Source organism: Perca fluviatilis, chromosome 14, assembly GCF_010015445.1.
Source record: "Perca fluviatilis chromosome 14, GENO_Pfluv_1.0, whole genome shotgun sequence".
NCBI lineage: Eukaryota > Metazoa > Chordata > Actinopteri > Perciformes > Percidae > Perca > Perca fluviatilis.
Window position 1 is genome coordinate 24,303,307 of NC_053125.1, and position 23,235 is coordinate 24,326,541.

General features: G+C 39.2%; 2 protein-coding genes and 1 long non-coding RNA gene across 4 annotated transcripts in view; 2 read left to right on the forward strand and 1 right to left on the reverse strand.

Moving 5' to 3' along the window:
• LOC120573113 overlaps nucleotides 1-23,235 on the reverse strand; it is a 78,338-nt gene that overhangs the window by 18,579 nt on the left and 36,524 nt on the right. The window contains exons 2-4 of the mRNA XM_039822589.1: nucleotides 11,598-11,653; nucleotides 11,104-11,460; nucleotides 10,905-10,949 (exon numbers count right to left, since the gene is read on the reverse strand). Coding sequence (XP_039678523.1) covers nucleotides 10,905-10,949; nucleotides 11,104-11,460; nucleotides 11,598-11,653 — 458 coding nt within the window. The remainder of the gene's footprint in view (nucleotides 1-10,904; nucleotides 10,950-11,103; nucleotides 11,461-11,597; nucleotides 11,654-23,235) is intronic.
• LOC120573134 lies at nucleotides 12,830-15,756 on the forward strand. Its single transcript, XR_005641642.1, has 3 exons — nucleotides 12,830-13,086; nucleotides 15,358-15,425; nucleotides 15,715-15,756. It is a non-coding gene; the product is annotated as an uncharacterized LOC120573134 (long non-coding RNA).
• Nucleotides 15,861-22,124, forward strand: LOC120573114. 2 transcript variants are annotated; one of them, XM_039822590.1, is made up of 5 exons: nucleotides 15,861-16,008; nucleotides 18,594-19,560; nucleotides 20,196-20,290; nucleotides 20,621-20,980; nucleotides 21,283-22,124. In XM_039822590.1, exons 2-5 carry the CDS (start codon nucleotides 19,526-19,528, stop codon nucleotides 21,444-21,446), a joined length of 654 nt encoding a protein of 217 aa, XP_039678524.1. In that variant the 5' UTR covers nucleotides 15,861-16,008; nucleotides 18,594-19,525; the 3' UTR covers nucleotides 21,447-22,124. The 2 variants fall into 2 exon arrangements, with proteins under 2 accessions (XP_039678524.1, XP_039678525.1); XM_039822591.1 differs by lacking the exons at nucleotides 15,861-16,008; nucleotides 18,594-19,560; nucleotides 20,196-20,290 and adding an exon at nucleotides 20,546-20,566 and having other exon boundaries at nucleotides 20,599-20,980.

Genomic DNA, 23,235 nt, shown 5'->3' on the forward strand with positions numbered 1-23,235 from the left:
ACTCTGTGTATCAAGCAGTGCATAAGTGAGGATTTCCTTCTCTGGTGTCTGTCGCGAAGACACAAGAACTGGGACAATGCTAGGGGTGGCTGAGGCACGCTTGTGTCAAAGCGAAGATGTAACCTTGTGTGTTTCCTCATTCCTATGCTCCCCAACAGCTCCAGAGTCCTTTGTGACTATTTCATTTGAGTTTATCCCCTTTTTCTTCTGTGTGCAGGCATGTAGGATGACGGCCAACCACATGTGTTGCAAGTGTGCCGTTCTACACTCTTTGGTAATGTGGCCCTTTCTTAGGCAACCAAAACAAAGGGTGATGTTCATAAATGAATGCTCTTTTATCATCTATGGATTTTGCAGCAAAGGTTGGACATTTAGCAATACCATGAGCTTCGTCCCCAACAACATAAGCAAGGCGGCCATGCCCTTGACTGTTCTACTGTCTCTGTGGTGGAATCTTTTGCTTGAGTGACTGTGTTTAGGACTTTGGCTCGTTGTGGGAGCCTCTCTTCTGTGGTTTTAATATTAAGCAGAAGTGGTGGTGAGGCAATGGGGTTGCATGCTATTTTGGCTTCTTTGCCATGAACTCTGTAAAGCGTGCAAAGCTGGGATAATTTCCACTTTGGTCTAATTCTTCCACGACAATACGACTCCACCCTCACGAACCACTCAGGAAGCCTTTTAAGAAGTTTGTGATTCTCCTCACAATCATCGAGAATACTCAGTCCCTTAACGTGGGGAATGGCCCCAGCACATCCTTTAAGAAAGTCAGCGAACTCTCTAAGTGCGATTGGGTCATTTGCAGAAATCTTCGGCCACTTTGCAAGCTTGTCTCTAAAAGCCTTTTGAACAATGAACGGATTCCGTACCTGTCTTGAAGGACCGCCCAAGCACCCTTATATGCATCATCTGCATTCCGATAGAAAAATCCCTCCACAGCCTTGCGTGCTTCTCCTGCAAGATAACTCTTTAAATAGAGCATTTTTTCAGCAACTGGAAGGGCTTCTGATCAATTAGGGCATTGAAGATAATTGCCAATCAATACTTCGGGGTGGTCAGTGAATGTTGTGGGTTCGGGAACAGGTAGACGACTTAGGTGAATGAGCTAGCGATTTCTCGAGCTAAGTTGACTTCTGACTGATTTGACACCGCTCCTTGTGGTGTATGACGAGGCTGGAACAGTTTGGCTTGTACATTTACTGGAGTTATGACAGTGTCTTGGTGGCTGGTGGGGCTTGGGTGTGTTTCTTCACCACCATGATAGGTATCACAACATGTAGCCCTGCAGCGCTGCTACCTTTACATCACTCTCTGCTTGTAGCTGTTGTAGCCTTATTTTCTCTCTCCTATTTTTAATTTCATTTCAGCCTCCTGGCTTTCCATTCCTCCCAGTTCTCAGCTGCTGTTGAGCATGTAGTTCTTGCATGGCTTTGCCTTTCTATCGCGAGCCAGCCCGCAACGTTTGCTAGCGCCGGAGTTGGTATTAGAGATCTTATCTAATTCTTCAGGTGGCTCAAAGACACTGTTTCAGTATTTGTTTTGCGAAGACGACCTACTCATGCTTATTTAATGTCATCCCACTCTTTCCTTTTCAAGTCGATCGTTAAAGGCTTCATGTATGTTCTTTAGCCGTCTGGTGGCAAGTTCACAATCTCTGGTTATACAGCCACATGTATCCATTCGACTTACAATGTCTGGAGTATAGTGTATTTGCTGCATAGCTTGATAATGTGAGCAACGTGCTGAGCTTAGATTCAATGTTAACTTGGTAGGATTTAAGCTCTTCATCTGAGCAGCACGACTTTAGCTGTGTTCTTATTTCCCTTGCGTCTGTCCCACCTCATAAGTTTTGTTGAATGCTTTCTCATTTTCTTTGCTTCTTGTTCATGTAACTCTTTGCCTTTTTCTGTTAAATTTGCTCCACGAGGCTAGACCTGACCTGCGTGATTTGTCCGCTTCTTCAGTGGGTTCTGATATCTTGTCTGCTTCTTCAGAGGTTTCTGACATCTTGTTTATCTATGTGTCTGTTTATGTTACAAGCTTTAAGGTAGTATGTGTACTCAAATCGTAAGTGACTCTAACCAAAATTGACTATGTAACCACCAAATCAGCATTTACCCTTCAAGGATACACTAAGATAAGAGAAACAACAATCACATATAGATAATATCACTGATGATCTACAATCAAACAATATATTCCCTTTAAATTTTTTCAGGTGACACAATAACAGTGTGGAATGCATTGACTTTCTGTTTTCTTGCTCATTTTAAAATATCTATTTTCATCTTTAAGTCACCAGATTAACATGAAATTACTTGATTATCTGTAACACACAATACCATAAATCATGTTCCATGTATCAAGGTCAATGTTGTGTTGCTGAATTTAACCTGTACTCTGTCAGTCCTGAGTGGCTTATCTGTAGACCGCATACAGGACGTCTTGCAGCTGATGCTGGCAGAGCATGGTAGATGACTCAAGCGTAGTGACGAGTTTCACTGTAGCAGCCCTTGGAACCCGAAATGAAGAGAAGTCTGAAAACGGGTGCAATAACGTTTGTTGCCGCTCTTCCAGCACCGTGAAACTAAAGGATATGATACAAATAAGAGCAAGTAAATAAATTACAAATAAAGTGCATGGGTTTATGCAAAATATTAACTTGATGCTCAAATGTAAAATGCAATAGGCTACAGTAAAGCCAATGTTCACATTAAATTCACAATTTGCTGACCCGTGTTAACTCATAACCCAAGAAACATTGCAAATATAATTTAACACTTTGCATTACAAGTTCACTTGAACAACTGAACATGTTAAATAAGAGTCATTTAAGGATTCCATACCTCCGCTCCACTTTCCAAAGGTGCAAAGCTAGCAGTCTACTTAGCTGTCCATTAGCCACTTGCAGGTAGTTCACCGACAGACTTAACACGAGCATATACGTTCAAAAGAATTGAAGGCGAGGACATACAAATAAGCTTCAGTAAGACAATGAAAATGTTGAGTTTACATGTTGTATAGTACATGTGGTGTATGTTTTGCAGAAGCGCGAAAAAATAACGGCTCTCGTCTAGCAAGGTTTGCTGCGCGCTGCTATGTTTTCCTTTTTTGCAGCTTCCTCCTGTTCCGTGTGATTTCCAAAAAAAGTCTCTTAAACTGTTTGTGTTATTTCAAAATAAAAGTATTTTAAACTATGGTCACTTACATCTGATCTTTGTGTCTAACAAACACGTTCTGTCTCAAGAGATCGTCCATAATTCAGATTTTAATTCATAAACACAAAATCATCAAGTGGAGATGAACTCAGTTCCCTGAAAAACATCCTCTAGATAACCTGCTGAACAATAAAATCTGATGAACTCTTCTTGGTTGAAACCGAAGTCAAGAAAAACGATAACGTGGACCTTTATTTTGCTTTCATCATTTTAATAAAGACATCAAATGATGAAAATATAAAAAATTTAACGCAAATGGAAACAAAGCCTTAACCATTAAACATATGCGCAACAAAATACAAAAAAAACATTCACTGAATTCATTAAAAAAACATTCAACATTATACAATTATTTATTTTTTTATCCAACAGAGACAAGAGTTTGCAAAATATTCTAATCAGACTCATTCTAAAAGCCATACCTGATCTCAGCAGAAGTCTTTCAGCTTTTTTTGTAAACTTTGTTATGCTACCAGCTCCATAAAAATGCTCCATAAATCTCTACTACTTTCTCATTAACATTCTTAATCAACCAGCGTAGCAAGCTAGTGCATCTGGACCGGAGCAATCCCAGAAATGGAACGTCAAGAATATAGACCAATGTTTTTGAAACATGTGAATGGGCTTTAGAGGCCCACAGCAGCAGCAACAGTTCCTGATCAGCCAGAACTGGATCACATTTAACAGATTAATAGTGGACAATATTTCATCAGAGTTAATGCATGGCCTTCTGTAAACAGGATAGCCTTCTGTGTGACAATTAACACAGACATATAACAGTTGACATAGACATGATTAAAAACGGTAATGTAAAAAATAAAAAGTGTAGACAGACAGCTGCAACCTGCAGACAGACAGCTGGAACCCGCAGACAGACAGAAAGCTTGAACCTGCAGACAGACAGCTGGAACCTGCAGACAGACAGACAGCTTGAACCTGCAGATAGACAGACAGCTTGAACCTGCAGACAGGCAGACAGACAGGCAGACAGACAGACAGACAGTTTGAACCTGCAGACAGACAGACAGATAGCTGGAACCTGCAGACAGACAGACAGCTGGAACCTGCAGACAGACAGACAGCTTGAACCTGAAGACAGACAGACAGCTTGAACCTGCAGACAAACAGACAGCTTGAACCTGCAGACAAACAGACAGAAGAACCGACAGACAGACAGACAGACAGACAGACAGACAGACAGACAGACAGCTTGAACCTGCAGACAAACAGACAGACAGCTGGAACCTGCAGACAAACAGACAGATAGCTGGAACCTGCAGACAAACAGACAGACAGCTGGAACCTGCAGACAAACAGACAGATAGCTGGAACCTGCAGACAGACAGACAGACAGCTGGAACCTGCAGACAGACAGACAGACAGACAGCTGGAACCTGCAGACAGACATGGGGCATTTCTTCTTCCAGTGAAGAGCTCCCTCTGCTGCTCTTCATTATCAACACCAGAGTTAACTCCTCACAGCTTTACAATGACAGAGAGACAGGAAATAACATACTTTACATTTTATATTACAAACCAAGAACGACGAGAGACTCTAGGAGTCGGATTTTGTTTTTATATCTAGGACTTTATGCTCTGATGATTCATTTAAAGAGGGTCCTCCAGACTGAGTTAGACTTTGAGTCCTGAAGGCTCGTTTCTCTGATAAACTCGACATCTGTATGGCTGAATATATGTTTCTTTTCATATCAGTAGATTTATCAAAAGCCAGACTTAAGACAAAGAGGCGTTTGGCACAAACAGCCAGTAGAGCTGCTATAGCTGCTGCTGCTGTCAGTCCAACGTAGAGGTCAATTCTTTTCATACTCTTTGGTGCTGGACTCACTGTTGGTCTCTGACCTTTGGGCTCATCAGAAGCTGCTGTAAAGGACATGAAATAAAATGTGGCTGATTGACAGGTAGGAAAACGTTTTAGTGAAATGACCAAAACAAATCGGTTTCTTTCATTTTACAGTAGTACAAACAGAAAAACTCCAGTTCTCCTGAATCAACTTACAAGTGACATTGAGCAGACATCTGGCAGAGTTTTTCCCATAATTTGTGATCACTTCACACAGGTACATTCCCGAGTCTTCAGTCCTGAGTCTGGACACATGAAGTCTGAGTCGTCCTTCTCTGAGGACGTCTTTGTCCCACTGGACTCGTCCTGCAAACTGTTCATCCTGAGATTCTGGGACCTCAACTCCTTCATGGAGATGAAACAGGACTGATGGTCTGAGATCAGCTGACCGTTCACAGTAGATCATAGAAGAGTTGAGTGGATGTTTGGTTAGGGTTGTGAAGGTCCACTCCAGTGTGATGTGGTGGTTCTCCTCTGCCTGATAGGAGGTCTGGGTCACATTCACTACAAATGTTCCTGTTGAGGAGACAGAGAGGGAAAGTGAGGAGCAGACACACTGACAACTTTAAACTCCATCTCCACATGTTTCTGTGGACACTTTAGTGATTCTGTGTTTAGTGTTAGTGGATAATAAAGTGAAGCTGTAAACTAACCAGAGACACAGGAGGTCAGGATGATGAGCAGCAGGATGCTGCAGATCATCTTCTCCCTGTGAGAGGAGACAGAGGTGAAGAGTCACAAACACATGAGCTCAGAGTTCACTTATTACAGAACAGAGAGAGGACATATACAATCTGTTATTACAACACCTGACTGTTCTGTTGTTTCATTGAGATAAAACAGAATTTAAAAGATTACCTGTTCATGTGTGTTTGTAGGTGTTTGCCAAGTGTATAACCACAAACTCCTCCACAAGTTCATGAACGAGGACGAGCAGGTTAGGACGAAGGTTTCTGCAAACTTCCTGCTGAACAACTTTCTCAGTCAGCAACACATTCCCAACATACTGATACAGACTGAGCTGGGAAATTAAAGACTGTCTTTAGGCATTAGGCAACGATATTATAACATTATAATGTCGTTGTTCAAAAAGTTGAATCTGGAAATCCCATGTTTTGCTATCCAGGAACAGGTAGTCCATGTTACTTTTGTGCCAGTATTTCAAAGAAAATTGGATTGAATCACACTTATCCAGATATAAATGTTTCAATATTACGAAATCCAGATTACCAGGGTTCTACAGTAGCCTATCTATCACAACGTGAACTATTAACCAGAGGTAGAATAGCCAGCATGGGGTCGCCTTAAGTGTTTTCATTTAAAGAGTTCAGTTCAGTTCAGTTCAATTTTATTTATATAGCACGTTTAAAAACAACCTCAGTTGACCAAAGTGCTTAACATGCTCCAAAAGCAACGAAACAATAAACACAAACAAGGCACAATATACAACAGTAGAAAAAGAATAATGTCAATAATGTCAAGATATCAAAGCTCAACTTGAATTAAAAGCCAATGCGTAGTAATGGGTCTTAAGCAAGGACTTGAACGTTCCAATGGTCCGAGCTGTTCTTACATGAATGGGTAAACTATTCCAGAGGTTTGGAGCAGCCACTGAAAAGGCTCGGTCACCTTTGGTTTTTAACCTGGATCTGAAGAGAGATAGAAAACAATACAAACATCTCCTTCCATTTTTCTATTTCTTTTCTCCTTATAAATAGTCTGACCCACAACTAACTAATGGAAACAAAAAAATGTACATTAATCATAACTAGAGTGTCATATATTTTGCACATCTGTTTCAAATCACAAAGCCCCGTTCAGATCAAAGATTCGCAACGAGGCGAGTTGAAACTTGCAACTAGTCGGTCTGCAGCGTTCTGAAACAGTTAACAACTATGAGACGACATGAGACGGTGTATCCTCTCCTTTACAACGCCTCTTTGTACTTCCATTCTAACTTCCAAATTTTAGGCTTTTTTTGTAGCTATATAAATATATAATATATAATAAAATGGATCATGGCTCATTTTATTTCTATAGTTTGTAGCTGACTTGACCATCTGACTCCTCCATCGGCTGTTGGAACAGGTGACGTCCTCTCACGTTCTAAAACCAGCCTCTGGAGACTCGACCAGCTGAGTCGCAGCGACGCCATCAGCAGGTTTGAGTGGAGCTGAGACGGGTCGGTTCAGACCTCTGGGTACTCAATCCCCTTATTCCCCCCCCCAGTCCGACGCCTCTGATTGTCCCCACAACATGTCCACCACTGGCTTTCTGTCAGACTGCCTGGCTGTGCAACACGGGAAGCAATAGTTAGAAACTACTTTAGATGGTTCATCTCTGATGGTTGTGTCATTGTTACTAATTAAAATACAATTAGCAATGACATATTATTTTGTTTGATATTGACAACTGTTTGGGGGATTATTTTATGGGGACAAACTCTTATTGTTATACTGTGTAATATATATTTTAATTATGTTCGTTATTGGACCTTTAAAGACTTAAAGGGAAACAAGTCATCCTGTTGTTTGAACTTGACACTAAATAAAATTGAACTGATCATCCAAACTAACATCGAGAAAAAGCCTAAAACAAAGTTTAAAACAACAGGTTGTCCTGTCATTTATCAACTGAAGATTACAATATGTCTGAAGATCAAATCCTGGAGGAACTTTTATAATAATAGTTCAGTAAAGAACCAAATATAAAACGTGGGCCAATTTGTTTGAATCATTTTCTAATCTGAGAGTAAATTAACATGTTTGTCAGTCTAAATATCAGGAAATGTCCCACAGTTGATGTACACAATAAAAACAAACGTTGAATCATTAAATATGTTTTATACTTACTTGAAGAAGAGCGAGCAGCAAGCTGTTTTATGTCTCCTGAGTTATGAAATAGACAGACAAACTGCTTCTCTACTCTGAAAATGTTTGACACTAAATATGTAGTCCTACCTGTTCTGATCTCCCCCCGGGGACGTTACGGAGGAGGTGCTGCAGCTGTTTTTGCATTTCTTGTATGAATTTGACACTAAATAAAATTGAACTAATCATCCAAACTAATAAAACTTAATTTCCCACAAAATAGTGGCTAGTGAAAATGCTGAGTGGCTAGTAGCTTCGTATAACCACTAACCACCGGGGCTGGGGAGCAAAAAAGTAAATGTCAAGCCTTAAAGATAAGTTTTGTCTTTTGTTTGTTTCAGTGGACGACAATAATGTGGATATAAGAATAATGATATTAAAAAGTAATAAGAACACCAACCTTATCAGTATTTCAGGGCTCTCAAGTGTCACGCATTGAGCGTTACAGTCACTCATTTCGGTCTTTTGTCACGCACTCCCGCCACACATTGTATTTCTCACGCGGAAAAACTATTTAAAATAAATTGAATATGCCGCAGCACCCAAAATTTCTCTGGCCGCGCCGCTCTCACTATGGAACCGGCAGGAATCAAGCGCGTCTCCCCTGGAGTTCTTAGTCGAGCCTGCCACTTATCAGCCAATCAAAAAAAAGAAAGGGGCTACACAATAGCCAATCAGAAAATAGCACTATTGTATCTGGGTAAGATTTAAAGCAACAGCCAATGGAAAAAAAAGCATAGAGCAGCGTCCAGACACTTCCCTAAACATTCGCTCATTCAGAGACCAGAGACCCAAAAAGGGCTCTGTGTCTGTCAGAAGGTCTGAGATCTACCGTCTCAGCAGAGCAATCACGTTAATGCACAGCAGATTATTTTCTGAAATATATTGACTATTATAACTTTATTTTTCTCAAAATATCACGACTCCAAAACTCAGATAAAACAGATATATTTTGAATGCGCACGACGTTTTGAACATGAGCAGAAATCTTGCTCAAACAATTCTGTTTATCAATTCATTAAAATGAATTAATGTATCATTGACGTGAATAATTGTCATATGCACAGGGGTTAAATCCTTAACAAAAGATGCAAACTCTTGCCTGTCTTCAAAACTTGAGAGCCCTGGTATTTGTTGCTGGTCTTCCTCCCTCTGTGGACTCCTGTGTCTGAATATCTCCTCCAAACATACTGACTGTATATCACAGGCCCACTTCACCTCTCTGTCCAAGTTCAATTCATATACGTCTATATATTTATAGTAATAATGTTGGATGATAATGGTAAAATGAGCTTCTGTATACTTTGTCTCGGTGTGGTTACTGTAGCCGCCACAGAGCGAGACAACACAGCTGCCGCCATGTTTACAATGGAAAACCAAAAGTCTGCGGTGCCAACTGCCTGCTTGACCCTCCTTGACCCTCCTTGACCTAATACATAACGAATCATCACACCTGCATGTCTAACTCTAACATTTAGGGACTGTTCGGTATTTGTGGAATGGACCACCGGTGGAAAATGGGGGAGGGTCATTCCTTTTATATTCTTTGTTGAGGGGTCACCGAACTTTTGTATTCATGAAAACAGTAACATTTCAAAGTGGCTTTTTTGGTGCATACTTTTCCATGTAGTCTCGGCCCCCCATCGCTAGCAGATGGGTCTGACCCAACAAAAATCGCAACATAACAGCAACACGAGTTTGGAGTTGTTTTCTTTGAAGCAAAATTGAAATTTTGATACAAACACTGGTTTTCTGTCTTCATGCAGCTGCAGAACACACACCAGGAGGCCCAAAAGTCAGATCACATCATTGGAACAAAGTTAAAACTTCTCGCAGAGCTGCAAAGTTCTCCTAGTCTCTGCTGTGATATTTCTAGTAGATGCAGCTGTAAGATGTCCAGCAGCAATGTTCCTAAATTACCTTCTGTTTGTGTCGTTGCTTTGTTTGCTCTTCCTTTAGTCTCATGTCTCCTCCAGCAGAACAAGTCAGATCCAGAACTGGTCCAGATGTGAGGAGACATTTGGCAGCTTCACTTCTTCCATTCTGGGTCCAAACTGTTTGAAGGAAGAAACATAACATCAGTTACACATTTCCTCCAAGGAAGAAGCAGCTGCCCATCTGCACTGCACAACATTTTTACTTTAAGTACATTGAGCTGATGGTATTGGTGCTTTTTAAGGCCCGACACAACATGGACCAACCAGGACCAGGTCTGGTATATGTGCTGACAGGGTGATTGGGAAATGAGACCCAGGTGATCAGGATGAGGACAGTCTGAGGACACCTGGTGGACAGGTGGACAATCTTCTTATTCTTCTGATAAACACTTCTGAAGCACTTTGTTCTTAAATATAAAAAGTAACTATTGTTTTCTATAATATGAAATATACCTTAGTATTTATTATTTACTGTGAATGTATTATGAGACTGTTTTCATATAAATAACCTCTGAATGTTTAAATTATAAGTTGAACCACTCAGTGGATCAAGTCAAGTCAACTTTATTGTTGATTCTGCAATATGTGCCAGACATTCAGAGCTATTAAAAATGTGTCCGACCCCACGGTGCAATTAAGACACGTACAAAAAGTATAATATAAAAGATAAAAATATATACAAATAATGATTTTTCTCCCATTCGTGGTTCCAATTCAACAAATCATCAAAAGTTCAATATGATCAGTTAGAGCTGTAACATTTTCAGATATCACAGTCAGCAAAGAACATTTAAATTAACTTTATTTAGTTAAAATTATCAAAAGATTCCTTAAGTTGAACATCTTCATTTGTTAAACTGATGAATTAAAATACACGAGAAATATTTCAGTGTTCAAGGAGAAGTCTTGTTCTCAGCAGACAACGACAGAAATAAAAAACCCAGCAGAGCTGCTGTCAGTCCACAGAAGAGACCGATCCTTCCTCGAATATCTGGTTGTGGTGGACATGTTGTGTTTGGTGGACTTGTTGTGTTTGGTGTCTCAGGTTTAGGCCGATCCCTCGCTGCTGTAAAGAGACCAAACACATCTGTTCCATTCATGTGAAGGAAAACGTTTTACTATAAGACAATTTAAAAGGATTGTGGAAGTTCAAAGTGTTCTTGTTAAATATCTAAGAAGCTGCTGAATTGAAACTGAAAGAACGTTCGGAATCAACTTACCAGTGACATTGAGTAAACATCTAACAGAGTTACTCCAATAATCTGTGAGAACATCACACAGGTACAGTCCCGAGTCTCCAGTCCTGAGTCTGGACACATGAAGTCTGAGTCGTCCTTCTCTGAGGACGTCTTTGTCCCACTGGACTCGTCCTGCAAACTGTTCATCCTGAGACTCTGGGACCTCGACTCCTTCATGGAGATGAAACAGGACTGGATTCTTGACAGTTAACAGTTCACAGAAGATATTCAGAGAGTTGGAGGAAGTGTGAGGGTTGGTTGTGAAGGTCCACTCCAGTGTGATGTGGTGGTTCTCCTCTGCCTGATAGGAGGTCTGGGTCACATTCACTACAAACGTTCCTGTTGAGGAGACAGAGGGGGAAAGTGAGGAGCAGACACACTGACAACTTTAAACTCCATCTCCACATGTTTCTGTGGACACTTTAGTGATTCTTTGTTTAGTGTTAGTGGATAATAAAATTAAGCTGTAAACTAACCAGAGACACAGGAGGTCAGGATGATGAGCAGCAGGATGCTGCAGATCATCTTCTCCCTGTGAGAGGAGACAGAGGTGAAGAGTCACAAACACATGAGCTCAGAGTTCACTTATTACAGGACAGAGAGAGGACATATACAGTCTGTTTATACTGATTCCTCTGTGTTACTTATTACACATGACTGATCAGTTATGACAATAATCAGCTACAGTGATGTATTTCTGTCGCAAGATGGCGCCAGTTAGTATGGGTCTACTGTTGACGATAAAGCAGAGGGGGGCTATAGTTCAAACAGCCGCAACTCACTTCTTTGTTAAGAGACTAAACTATGTAGATCATTCTTATGTCAGGCAGACATCCGATCAGTTTGCTGCTGTGTATAAACCGTGCAGATGTTTAGTTGTGATGGTTTAAAAATTGTGCGGATGTCTGTCAATAAACACACTTCCAATGGTGTCAGACACCGACGGAAAATCTCACCAGCGTAGATTACTTTCAATTTTGATTTACAAAGCGCTAATGTGCATGGATGATCATCAGCTTTTTATGTGGATCAGGTTTCAGGATGATCTGTCTTCAATGAATCAAATGTGTGTTAAACTGTTGTCGTTGAATTGTCTCTTTACTGAGAGAACCATTTGGAGTCGCAGCACTGCAGTCAAACTTACAGAGTAAGTCCCAGCAGGTGGAGCGAAGCAGCGAAACAACAAAAGCTGGACTTCGGTGCAAAACCAGTAAGTGGGGGAGAGTTGGAGAAGTTGGTCTGGCAGTAGGCCTATGTTGTAGAGGAAATGCTGCCCTTAAACACGGCTGACTCAATCGCTTTCGTGCCATAATAAACAAAATCCCTACTACTGGTAATGCCGAGCTGCCTCACAGTAAACCGGTTGTCATTTTTATGTTGAGGCTGTGGGGGTGTTGTCGGCAGTTGCTGAATGTAACTAATAAAGTAACTTATAATCTAACTTCGTTACTTTTAAAATCAAGTTATCTGTAAATTAGCCTAACTAAACTACTTTTAAAATCAAGTAATCTGTAAAGTAACTGAGTTACTTTTTCAAAGTAACTGTGGCAACACTGGTGACGCGCATGTGTATAAGAATACACAGTCAAAACAGAATAAACAGAACACACACTGAACAAGGGAATACAGAATGCTCCTACTTATAAGTAACAGCACAACAACTGACTGCTCTTCTTTTTTTTTGTACTTAGGCTATTTTTATTTCCACAGCTGCCAGACAACCCTCCGAACCAGTGCATGAACAAATTGGGCTCATCCTTCAGCTCCTCCCTCCCTTCACATGCTGTCTATAGATATAAAAGGGCACAAGCCCTGAATCCCCCATGCACAAACAATGACTGACTGACTGCTCTGTAGTCTGGCCTAAAGGACGGAGATGGCCCACCAAATGAACGCTTCACCTTCCAACGTTTCTGAGCAAAATGGTTGTTACAGATGTTACATGGTACAGATGGAAGACAAACGGTAATGTTTAAATTTTAACTTTAATTGTATTTGTTGACTTTATTAAGTCATGTTATGAAGTTAAATTGCCATGAATACCACATTTACCACATTCATAACAATAGGAATTCTTATGACCTGTACATACAGTGTTGTTAAAGTTGATGGTAGTCAGGTCAGAAGAGATAATGTATTAATTATTCTTGAGGAGTTCTTTAAGGCTGATTCTGATATTAAAGATATATTGATTCTATATTAGTAGTAATAAACTTATTACATTTAAGGTAAAAATAATAGTTATTTATTGTCCAGGAGATTAAATGTGAATAATGTAGAAATGTTTCAGTGTTGTCTCAGACAGTTTTACACACTTAATTTAGTAGTGTGTGTTGATCCAGATAATAACTGATGTATTTATGACCCTGATTTATCTGCTGCGGCTAAAACACTGAAATATGTTTGTTATTGAAAGCTTTAAAGACATAAAGGGAAATAAGTCATCCCGTGAAGCTGCGTTTCCTTGTTGCGCACTTTAAAATGTCAGTCGACAACCTCTTCTTGATGTAGCCTATTCATGACACTGATTTATCTGCTGCTGTTAAAACACTGAAATATCTTTGCTATTTCTACTGGAAAATCATAAGAAATCGAAAGATCTATATACTTATACTTTATCAAACGGTATCCTTATTTCAATGTGTAATAGAAGTGAAAGTGTCAGGGAACAATGACGTGACCTTACTCTGCTAAAGCTTATTCTGTTTAAAGTACTTTGTGTATGGACTGTCAAGTCTTACTTTAATGTGCACAAATTAATTTCAAACGTTAAATTTACAAACAGCAACCCATGTCTTTGTTTTCTAAAAACTCCGACAACTTTCTCTGTAAAGAAACTTAATGATCAAATGTCCTGATCAGCCAAACTAATATATAATATATATATGAAGAAAGCTTAAAACAAAGTAAACGTACGTGCGTCAAAGTAGTTGTTCAGTTATTCATCATCTACTTGACAATCCTAAAAAGTCTGAAGATCAAATCCTGAAGGAAGTTTTTCAGATTTCTCATCTACGTCATTAATAAATGGCAATGTGGTTGAATTACAGAGAGTTGATGTTATTGTTATGTTAATCCTGTATTTATTTCCTGTTTCCAGGAGAATCCGACATGTGTTTTGGGAACTCTTGAGGTATTTACTTTTTTCTGTCTGTAGCGCTGCTACATCTAAGTTTTAATCAAAGAACAGGATGTTAAACTTTGAGACTTTTTAACTAATTTTCTAATCTGCGTCAACCGTGAATCAATAAATGGTAATAATGTCTCCTAAATGATTGAATTATCATTTAATCGGAGAATCAGATGCTTCTCTGATCTCCAGTGTTTCACATGAGGAAGTAGGCTACTCATTTTATCTTCATCAGCTCAACTCATGACAACTGAGGAAGACCTGCAGCCATTTTGTGACGTTGTTCAAAGTGAAAGTCAGGATGTGGTATCAAAGTAAAGACGGTGTAATCCACCATTTTACTGCTGTGTCTCAAACATTAGGAGGTGATAACAGGGTTAGTTGATATTCTTTATTCTTTCATTTTAATCCATCAAACAGTATCCTTATTTCAATGTGTAATAGACGTGAAAGTCTCAGGGAGGAATGAAGTGACCTTACACTGCTAAAACGTATTCTGTTTGAAGTACTTTGTCTAAGGACTGTCAAATAATTCTTATTTTAATGTGCACAAATGAATTTGAAACATTGAATTTACAAGTAGCAACCCATGTCTTTGTTGTGCATTTTCTAAAAGCTCCGACAACTTTCTCTGTAAAAAAACGTAATGTCCTGATCAGCCAAACTAATATGTATGAAGAAAACTTAACACAAAGTAAAGACATTGTTCAGTCATTTCATCATCTACTTTAAAATCCTAAAAAGTCTGAAGATTAAATCCCGAAGGAAGTTTTTCAGATTTATCATCTGCGTCATTAATAAATTGCAATGTGGTTGAATTACAGAAAGTTTATGTTATTGTTATGTTAATCCTGTATTCATTCTCTCGAGAATGTGTTTCCTGTTTCCAGGAGAATCTTGAATAAGATCCATCTGGACCAAAATGTTTAATATCTTCAGAGAATAAAAACTACAAGTTCAGATTTTCTGATTGTTGTCAATGCAGAAGTTGTAGTGCACTTGTCAGAATTATGTGTATAAGCAGAAAGATGGACAGGATCAGCTGCTGTAATGAACTTTGACTTTGATCTCATGTGTTTCTGACTCTTTACCTCTGTCTCTCACAGCTTGGAGTGTTTATGGAAAGAGAAGAAGGAGGATATGATCTACAAGTCATGGAGTTCCCCTGGTTGGGGTTAGTTTACATCTTCAATATCCATAAAGAGAAATTACACTATACAGTAACAAAATACTTTTTTAGCCCCTGCTAAATATATATTTTCTGACTTTCATTTAAATATTTGAGTGAAAACATCTGCATTTGTAATAGCACTATACTTCTTAATATCAGGGAGCATGGATTGTATTCATTTTATACACCATGCATTATCTTTTTTATACTATATTATTTTGTGCTCATATTATGCTTTTCGGCCTTTCCCCTTTCCTTTATTGTGATACATTTTTTTTTCTGCACGTTATAGGTGTACAAAGTGAAAAAGCCCAAAGTCCACCCCAAAGGGCCTTACCATCTCCAACAGAAAACACTGTTCACAAACTGCTCCAAAAAGCACAAAGTCCACCCCAAAGGGACTTACCATCTCCAACAGAAAACACTGTTCACAAACTGCTCCAAAATGCCCTAAGTCCACCCCAAAGGGACTTACCATCTCCAACAGAAAACACTGTTCACAAACTGCTCCAAAAAGCCCTAAGTCCAGAGTCTCAGGATGATCACTGGGACAAAGCCGCCCTCAGACATGATAACTGGGCCGTCGGTAAGTTGATTCAGAAGAACTTTCTCATGAGATTTATTTCAGCTGATTTAAAAAATAAAAAATAAAAAAATTTGAAAAATGCTCAGTATAATTTCCCACAGTATGCACCATCAGTACCATCAGTGACTGGGCTGATTACCTCTAAAGACATTCTGAATGCTGATGACTCAGACAAACAAGCAGGGGCGGTTCTACATTGAATGACGCCCCGGGCAAGACCCCTCCGGGCGAGACCCCCCCCTTTTTTTTTTAAGGTGCACAATCTCTACCTCCAACATTGCCAAAAGACACAATATAGAATAAATATTCGAAATAGCACAAATCCTTCATCACACAAATGTGAAAACACACTAAAGAGAATGTAATTATTACACTATAGCACTAAGAACAGAAAACCCAAACTACAACTAAAACCTGACCTTTCTGGCTTTCCTTGATGCAAAATCATCAATGATGTCATCGTATGAAATCTGCTCCCCTATTGAGTGATTGATATTGATGACGGCAAGGCCAGTGAACCGTTCCTGGGACATAGTTGACCTCAGGTATGACTTGATCAACTTTTGTTTGGAAAAGCTCCTCTCTGCTTGAGCCACAGTGACTGGCAGGGACAGACTGGGACCAAGAATCAGCCCTGGCATTTTGGCCCAGACCGGCCCACCACATAAGATCACAAACAAACAAATAAATAGATAGATAGATAGACACATAGATAGATAGATAGATAGATAGATAGATTTTTATTGATCCCCAAAAAATGGTTAAATGCCAGTGTTGCAGCAGCACAATATCAGACACACAACACACACAGAATATAAATGAAATAATAGGATACAATATACATGAAATAATAATAGGATAGAATATAAGAACAAAGAATTTTAAGTTTAAGCTGAGAATAAAACTGTACAACTGTTTAACTAGTATTGATAAAGCTGTACCTGTCCTTGCGCTCCCCTGAATATGTATACCAACTCCTACTCCTAAAACTACTAACACCATGTAATGAGTAAGCAAGAATCATTGTGAGTTGACACATTAAATAATTCAACAAAGTGCCATTTATTAATACACTAAAACTGTATACTCCTAATGAATCATAAAACAAGATATATATATATATATATATAATTTCAAGAGGCCCTATGCTATAATTTGAAGAGGTCTATCATGAGTTTTTGTCTGTCAATGCAGATAGAAAAGCATTAATTCTCGTTAAGAACGTTTGCATGATGTGCAACATTTATATAGACTACTACTGCAATCATACAGTAAAGCATGCCTACTTTTTTATTGTTGTAGTGTTATCATCAACAGTTTGTCCACCACTCAGTTTTATCAAGGGCCAAAGTGTTTTAAGGGGAGTTGTGCTTACTCCCTCATCTCTGTCCCTCTCCTCCTGAGTCTCCTACCCACTGTGCATATGCCACTGCTGCTGACACCGACACCACTATCATCGGCCACGGGAGCTGATGAAAGTCCTGCTACTGCCGACAACATGTCTTTTTGGCTCCGTCTGTGTACTTCCCATTTCTCCTGTCACTTTGTGTTTATCTTTCGAGCCGCGGCGCACTGTTACCCTAGTCCATTTCATTGTGAAAGTAGGGGGTGTTGACCTCTCTCAGCAAGCAGGGCGCCTGCAGCTGCTGGGGGCGCTGATCTGCCAATTCCCCACACAGTGAAATGATAGAAAACAGAAAAACACGTTTCTCACGGGTTCGCCCGTGCCAAAAACCGCCACTGCAAACAAGTCGGTGTTTGTCTGAGTTGTTCACCAAGAACGTCCTGCTACATTAATGTTTTCATGAGATGTAAGACTGACGTTAGGCCTTCATAATTTTCAGTGTTTGTGACTGAAGTAAGAACTGTTCACCTTGAATTAAGTTTGTTAAATCCATATATAAAGAGAAGTGTAAAGTCAGGGGTTAAGTGCCGGACTATTTCTTGGTATGGGAGCAGCGGAGACTCCAGAAAAATACCGTGCCTGTCCAAGAAATAGTCCAACACATAACCCCCCCCATAAAACAGCAAATTCATGTTCCTACACTTCAGGTTTTGCAAGGATTAAAAGAACATGTTATAACATGTTGGTTATTGTATTTTAGAGGTGATGAACTAAACCAGACTAGCGGTTTCCCTCCAGCCTTTATGCTTAGCTCTGCTAACTGGCCGCTGGTGTTCTCCTTAATATTCACATGAGAGTTGTTTCAATCTGCTCATGTACCTCTCCTAAAGAAAGCAAATAAGTGTATTTAAAATGTTACTTAACTATTCCTTTAACTGGTATAATGACTCCAGAAACACTCGGTAGAAAAAAATGTGGACTGAAGAACTTCTTAGAAATGTATGCAGGTTTTGGTTTTCTACACTTTGCCGCCATCTTGTGGCTAAGCAACCAAAAACTAATGTTAAACAAGGGCACACCCCATTCTGACATTTCTAAACTAATAAAAACTCCTTCAAGAAGCATCTTAGATATGTAATAGATAATGCTATAAACATGTAAATTCCTTAATTTTTTGTTTTATTCAGTTAAATGTGTTCCCTTCACACGAATAACAGATGGTTTTCTGATCCCTTTACAGCTGCCAGTGATGGGCCCAAAGGTGGGGGTTGTTTCCTACAACCCTTGCAGGTATAGCAATAAGTTCTGCCTTCCTGCAGAAAACTACCAGACATTGTAATGATTTTTTAGGCTAACTTCTTTAAATACAATGCAATCTTCTTTGTTGGGTTTATCAGTGATGATCAGTGCTCCGAACTCTATAGTTATGAACATTTAGAGTCATCAATGTTTTATGAGACTTACTAAAAGTAAAATGTCCTTGATCCAATTGGTCTGAAAATTATTGGAAGCCTGTTTCTGGCAGTAAAAGAAGAAATAAGATGAAAACTTGAAACTTGGTGATGAAAATATCCTGTAAGTCATAATGGCAAACAATCTCAAAACAATGATTTAGTATCGCAAATTAGTATCCTTAAATAATGGGAAACCTCGAAACATCCTAGCTCATTATTTTGAGAGTGCCTCATTTCAAAGACTTACTGGATCTCCTTTTTCCATCCCATTGTTACAAACGGGCTTCTATAGTAATGTCTAATGTTTTCTTGATTAATTTCTCAAAATCTTCTGAAGGTAGACTCTTTAGTGATGCATTGTTAAGCAACTCAGACAATTTTAAAGAAGATATATATGTGTGTGTGTGTGTGTGTGTGTGTGTGTGTGTGTGTGTGTGTGTGTGTGTGTGTGTGTGTGTGTGTGTGTGTGTGTGTGTGTGTTTTTAAACAGTAGCCTACTTTGTCTTAGAAACCATTACAATATTTGGTAGTTTTCGCCTTAGCTGCGATGGGCAACGCAGCTCTATGCAAGAAGGCAGAATTTATTACAGCACAGGGGGGCTAAATACTAGGAGTACTGCATACAGTTTACAGCGACTCACTGGTACGGGAGAAAGACTGACAAACTTGGTGAGAAGAATTCAGACGAACAAACCGGATCAAACTATCCTCCCGCCTAATGCTTTGGTCTTTCTATGACCAAAGACATACAAGGTAATGTATGAATGTAATCAAATTGATGTTGCTATTATATCCATCCTGCTGTTGAATTCTCATTCCTGTTATATGCAGACTATGATTATATTCCAGATTTACAGATGTAACATGTTTATCTAAAAGTAGCTTTTAACTGAGTAAGGAGGAATTCCTAATAAGTCCTAACTTTAAAACCTTTCAGCACTGAAAATGGGTCCGAGGACTCACCAGTAACGTTGTTGTATCAGTGCTTTGGAAAGATATAAAGATAAATGCATAGTTGGAAGGTGGCTGAGTTCATAATGATTAAATCAGCACACCAACAACTCAAACCATCCAGTAACACCAGAGATGAAGGTTTGCACAACCAGAAAAATAAATAATTTGCAGCACTGATGAACTTGGAGTGTCTCAGCTGTCTATTCATCAAACCAAAGACCTTCACTCTGTTGGAGAGTAAATGAAGTGCAGATATAATAATAATGAATAAATAAAGCTGGTTCCTTAAAAAAAGAAAAAAAAAGACTAATAATCTTAACCGTTTTAACAGGGCTTCGCTGGCCGACATTGTCGGCACTCGGGGCCCTAAAAATACATCTATGTAATCTATAACAGAACTTTGATCTTGTGTTTGTGACCGTCTTCTCTCACAGGGAGAAGATGGAGAAGATATATTGTATTAATACCTTAAAGGGAAAGTTAATCCGCAGCATCCTGCTGCTCATCACTCTGCCCTCCTACGTCTCTGGTTAGTTTAAAGCTTCACTTTATTATCCACTAACATTAAACACACTTTCAGCCTCACTTACAGACTTTATGCCTTTAAAAATACATTAGTGAAAACATCCACATGACTATTAGAGGTGAAGGAAGGAAGGTGTTGTGCTTGCTTACATGGTATTTATTATTGAGATCATCCACCTGTTTTAATACTATAGTCTTAAAACACTTAGCTTTGTTATAAATAACAGCACACAGTTATTGAGAATCACTAAAGTGTCCACAGAAACATGTGGAGATGGAGTTTAAAGTTGTCAGTGTGTCTGCTCCTCACTTTCCCTCTCTGTCTCCTCAACAGGAACATTTGTAGTGAATGTGACCCAGACCTCCTATCAGGCAGAGGAGAACCACCACATCACACTGGAGTGGACCTTCACAACCAACCCTCACAGTTCCTCCAACTCTCTGAATATCTTATGTCAACTGTTAACTGATCTCAAGAATCCAACCCTGTTTCATCTCCATGAAGGAGTTGAGGTCCCAGAGACTCAGGATGAACAGTTTGCAGGACGAGTCCAGTGGGACAAAGACGTCCTCAGAGAAGGACGACTCAGACTTCATGTGTCCAGACTCAGGACTAATGATTCGGGACAGTATGTGTGTAAAGTGTTCACAAGTTATGAAAGGAGCTCTGGTAAATGTTGGCTCAATGTCACTGGTAAGTTGATTCAGGAGAACTGAGTAATTCATAATCACAAAGAGTTTTCCGCCTTGAATCATTAAACTTTAAGAAGAGGTTTTCCGTGTACTAAGGCTTGCTCAGTCCTCACAGCAGCGGCCCGGGTTTAAGTCCGACCCGTGGCCCTTTCCTGTCTTTATCTGTCCTATCATTAAAGTCAAAAAAGCCCCTAAAGGGAGAGGTTTTCCTCTGTCCCTCTGCTGTGCCTATATTGTTTCCTGTTTCAGTAAAATATTTCCACTTCAGACAATCGGCCACATTATATTTTCTATCCTTTACAGAAGCTGCTGAGGAGCCCAAAACTCAAAGACCAACAGTGAGACCAGAACCAGAGAGTCGGGGAAGGATCGGCTTCTACACTGGACTGGGACTGACAGCAGCAGCTCTACTGGCTCTCTGTGCCAAATGCCTCCTTAGATGTTTTTATAGGCGTCCAGAGACATAAGCCATCAGCACCAACAGGAGTCTGTCTGGAGGACCTGAGTCATCAGGTTCAAGACCTGAGACTCCAAGACTCTATCTCTCCATCTGTTTTAAATGGGGGAAGTATATTTGATGTGTTTTGATCACTTTATTTTTATCTATTTGTGTTATTATCCGTTTTTATGATCTCTATATGTTGTTACTTACACTGTTATCATTAATGTTATTATTATTATTATTGCCATATTAATATCATTGTGGTGTTCACTGATTTTTTATTACATTATCATTTATTTGTAATTGTATTACTATTATGTCATGTGTGGTTTAAGCTCTGCAAAACTAATAACATTTGATATACATTAGAATATTTTTACCCTTGTGCATCACTCTAAAAAGTTGCTATGGTGTATTTAGACAGAAACTTTGTCCATTTTCACAGAGTGAAATCTTTTAACCAGCTTCAGCCAAAACCATCACTACCAAATATTAATTCATTTTCAAAATTATAACCCTCAGGTGTGTCCTGAAAAATCATGACGAAAAATACAGATTGTAGCATGAATCTTTTTTCTATTAGTTTTATGAACTTCATAAAATCATTATTTTGTAATGTGTATTTTACAGCATTAAAATATTAGGAAAAAAAGTTGGTGACTCACCATACACAAAAAAACAAAAAAATAAATAAGAAATATCACAGCTTGTGTGTTTTCTTTCAGGTTTCCCTTCCTGGTTGATGGAGACAAAATGCAAAAGACAGACACATGTTAGCTTGAATGTAAAATATTTCTTATTCAGAAAAGTCAGATATTTCAAAGAAAAATAATGTTGCTGCTGTACACTTAATGATTCAGTGACAGAGAGAGGAAATATACAGTCTGTCTTTAGCAGAGGTGGAGACTCGGGTCACATGACTTGGATTCAAGTAAGACTTGAGTCCCAAATTTGATGACTTTAGACTCTACTTTAGAATTTCAGGAAAGACTTGGACTTGAGCCTTTTGACTTGAAAAGACTTGATACCTTTCCCCAAACACAAAGATTAAATATTATGTTTTTTAAAACGTGCTTTACATATAAATTGATTTCCTTTCATTTCCTAAATCAACTAATGCTATTAATTCCCAGCAAGTCGATACTTCATGAACGCATCATTTCCCAGATCCACTTTAACCAATCTGACCAACCGCAGACTGGAGAAAAGCATGAAGTAGTGAAGTCATGTCGATAAGGGCCAGTTTGAAATGACAAAGACAGTTTCATTTGTGTATGGATATTTACTATCTAGAATCTGCGCCCTATCATTATTTTTATTTTTAAATCTTTAAAGTTAATTACAAAGCAGGTTGCCATCTCTTTTCCATGGATCTGATACCTGATGGGCTGTGCTGATTTTTGACAGTAGGCCTAGTCACCCAGGCTCCGCCGCTGCTGCCAGGGGACAGGAGCTACATGAGGTCAGCCCGCAACAATTAACGTTACTGGGCGCTAAAATTCAGCCCAATTTCCCTGGTGCTGAGCTTTGCCTCAAACACGACAAATAAACTACAGTTATTACATGTTCAATTGTCACATTAGGAGGCATAGGAATAGCAAAATTTGACGCCCAGAACTGAGAGCCGGAGAATGAGAGAGAGAAACCACTCGCTAACTGCTAAAGTAAAGTAGCTAACAGAGGTAACAGCGTGTACACATTAAACACCTGTGGGGTTGGTGAGAAAAACGACCAAAAAATATAAAATAAAAAGGATAAGTTAGACAAGGAGCAGGCAGAAGCATACAGCTTATTAGGTCCAGCAAAGGGTGGCT

Coding starts and splice junctions, on each gene's coding strand:
- LOC120573114 (XM_039822590.1), top strand. CDS start 19,526: ATGCTTTGGTCTTTCTATGACCAAAGACATACAAG. Junction 19,561..20,195: donor TATGACCAAAGACATACAAG/GTAATGTATGAA, acceptor CTTCTCTCACAG/GGAGAAGATGGAGAAGATAT. Junction 20,291..20,620: donor TCTGCCCTCCTACGTCTCTG/GTTAGTTTAAAG, acceptor TCTCCTCAACAG/GAACATTTGTAGTGAATGTG.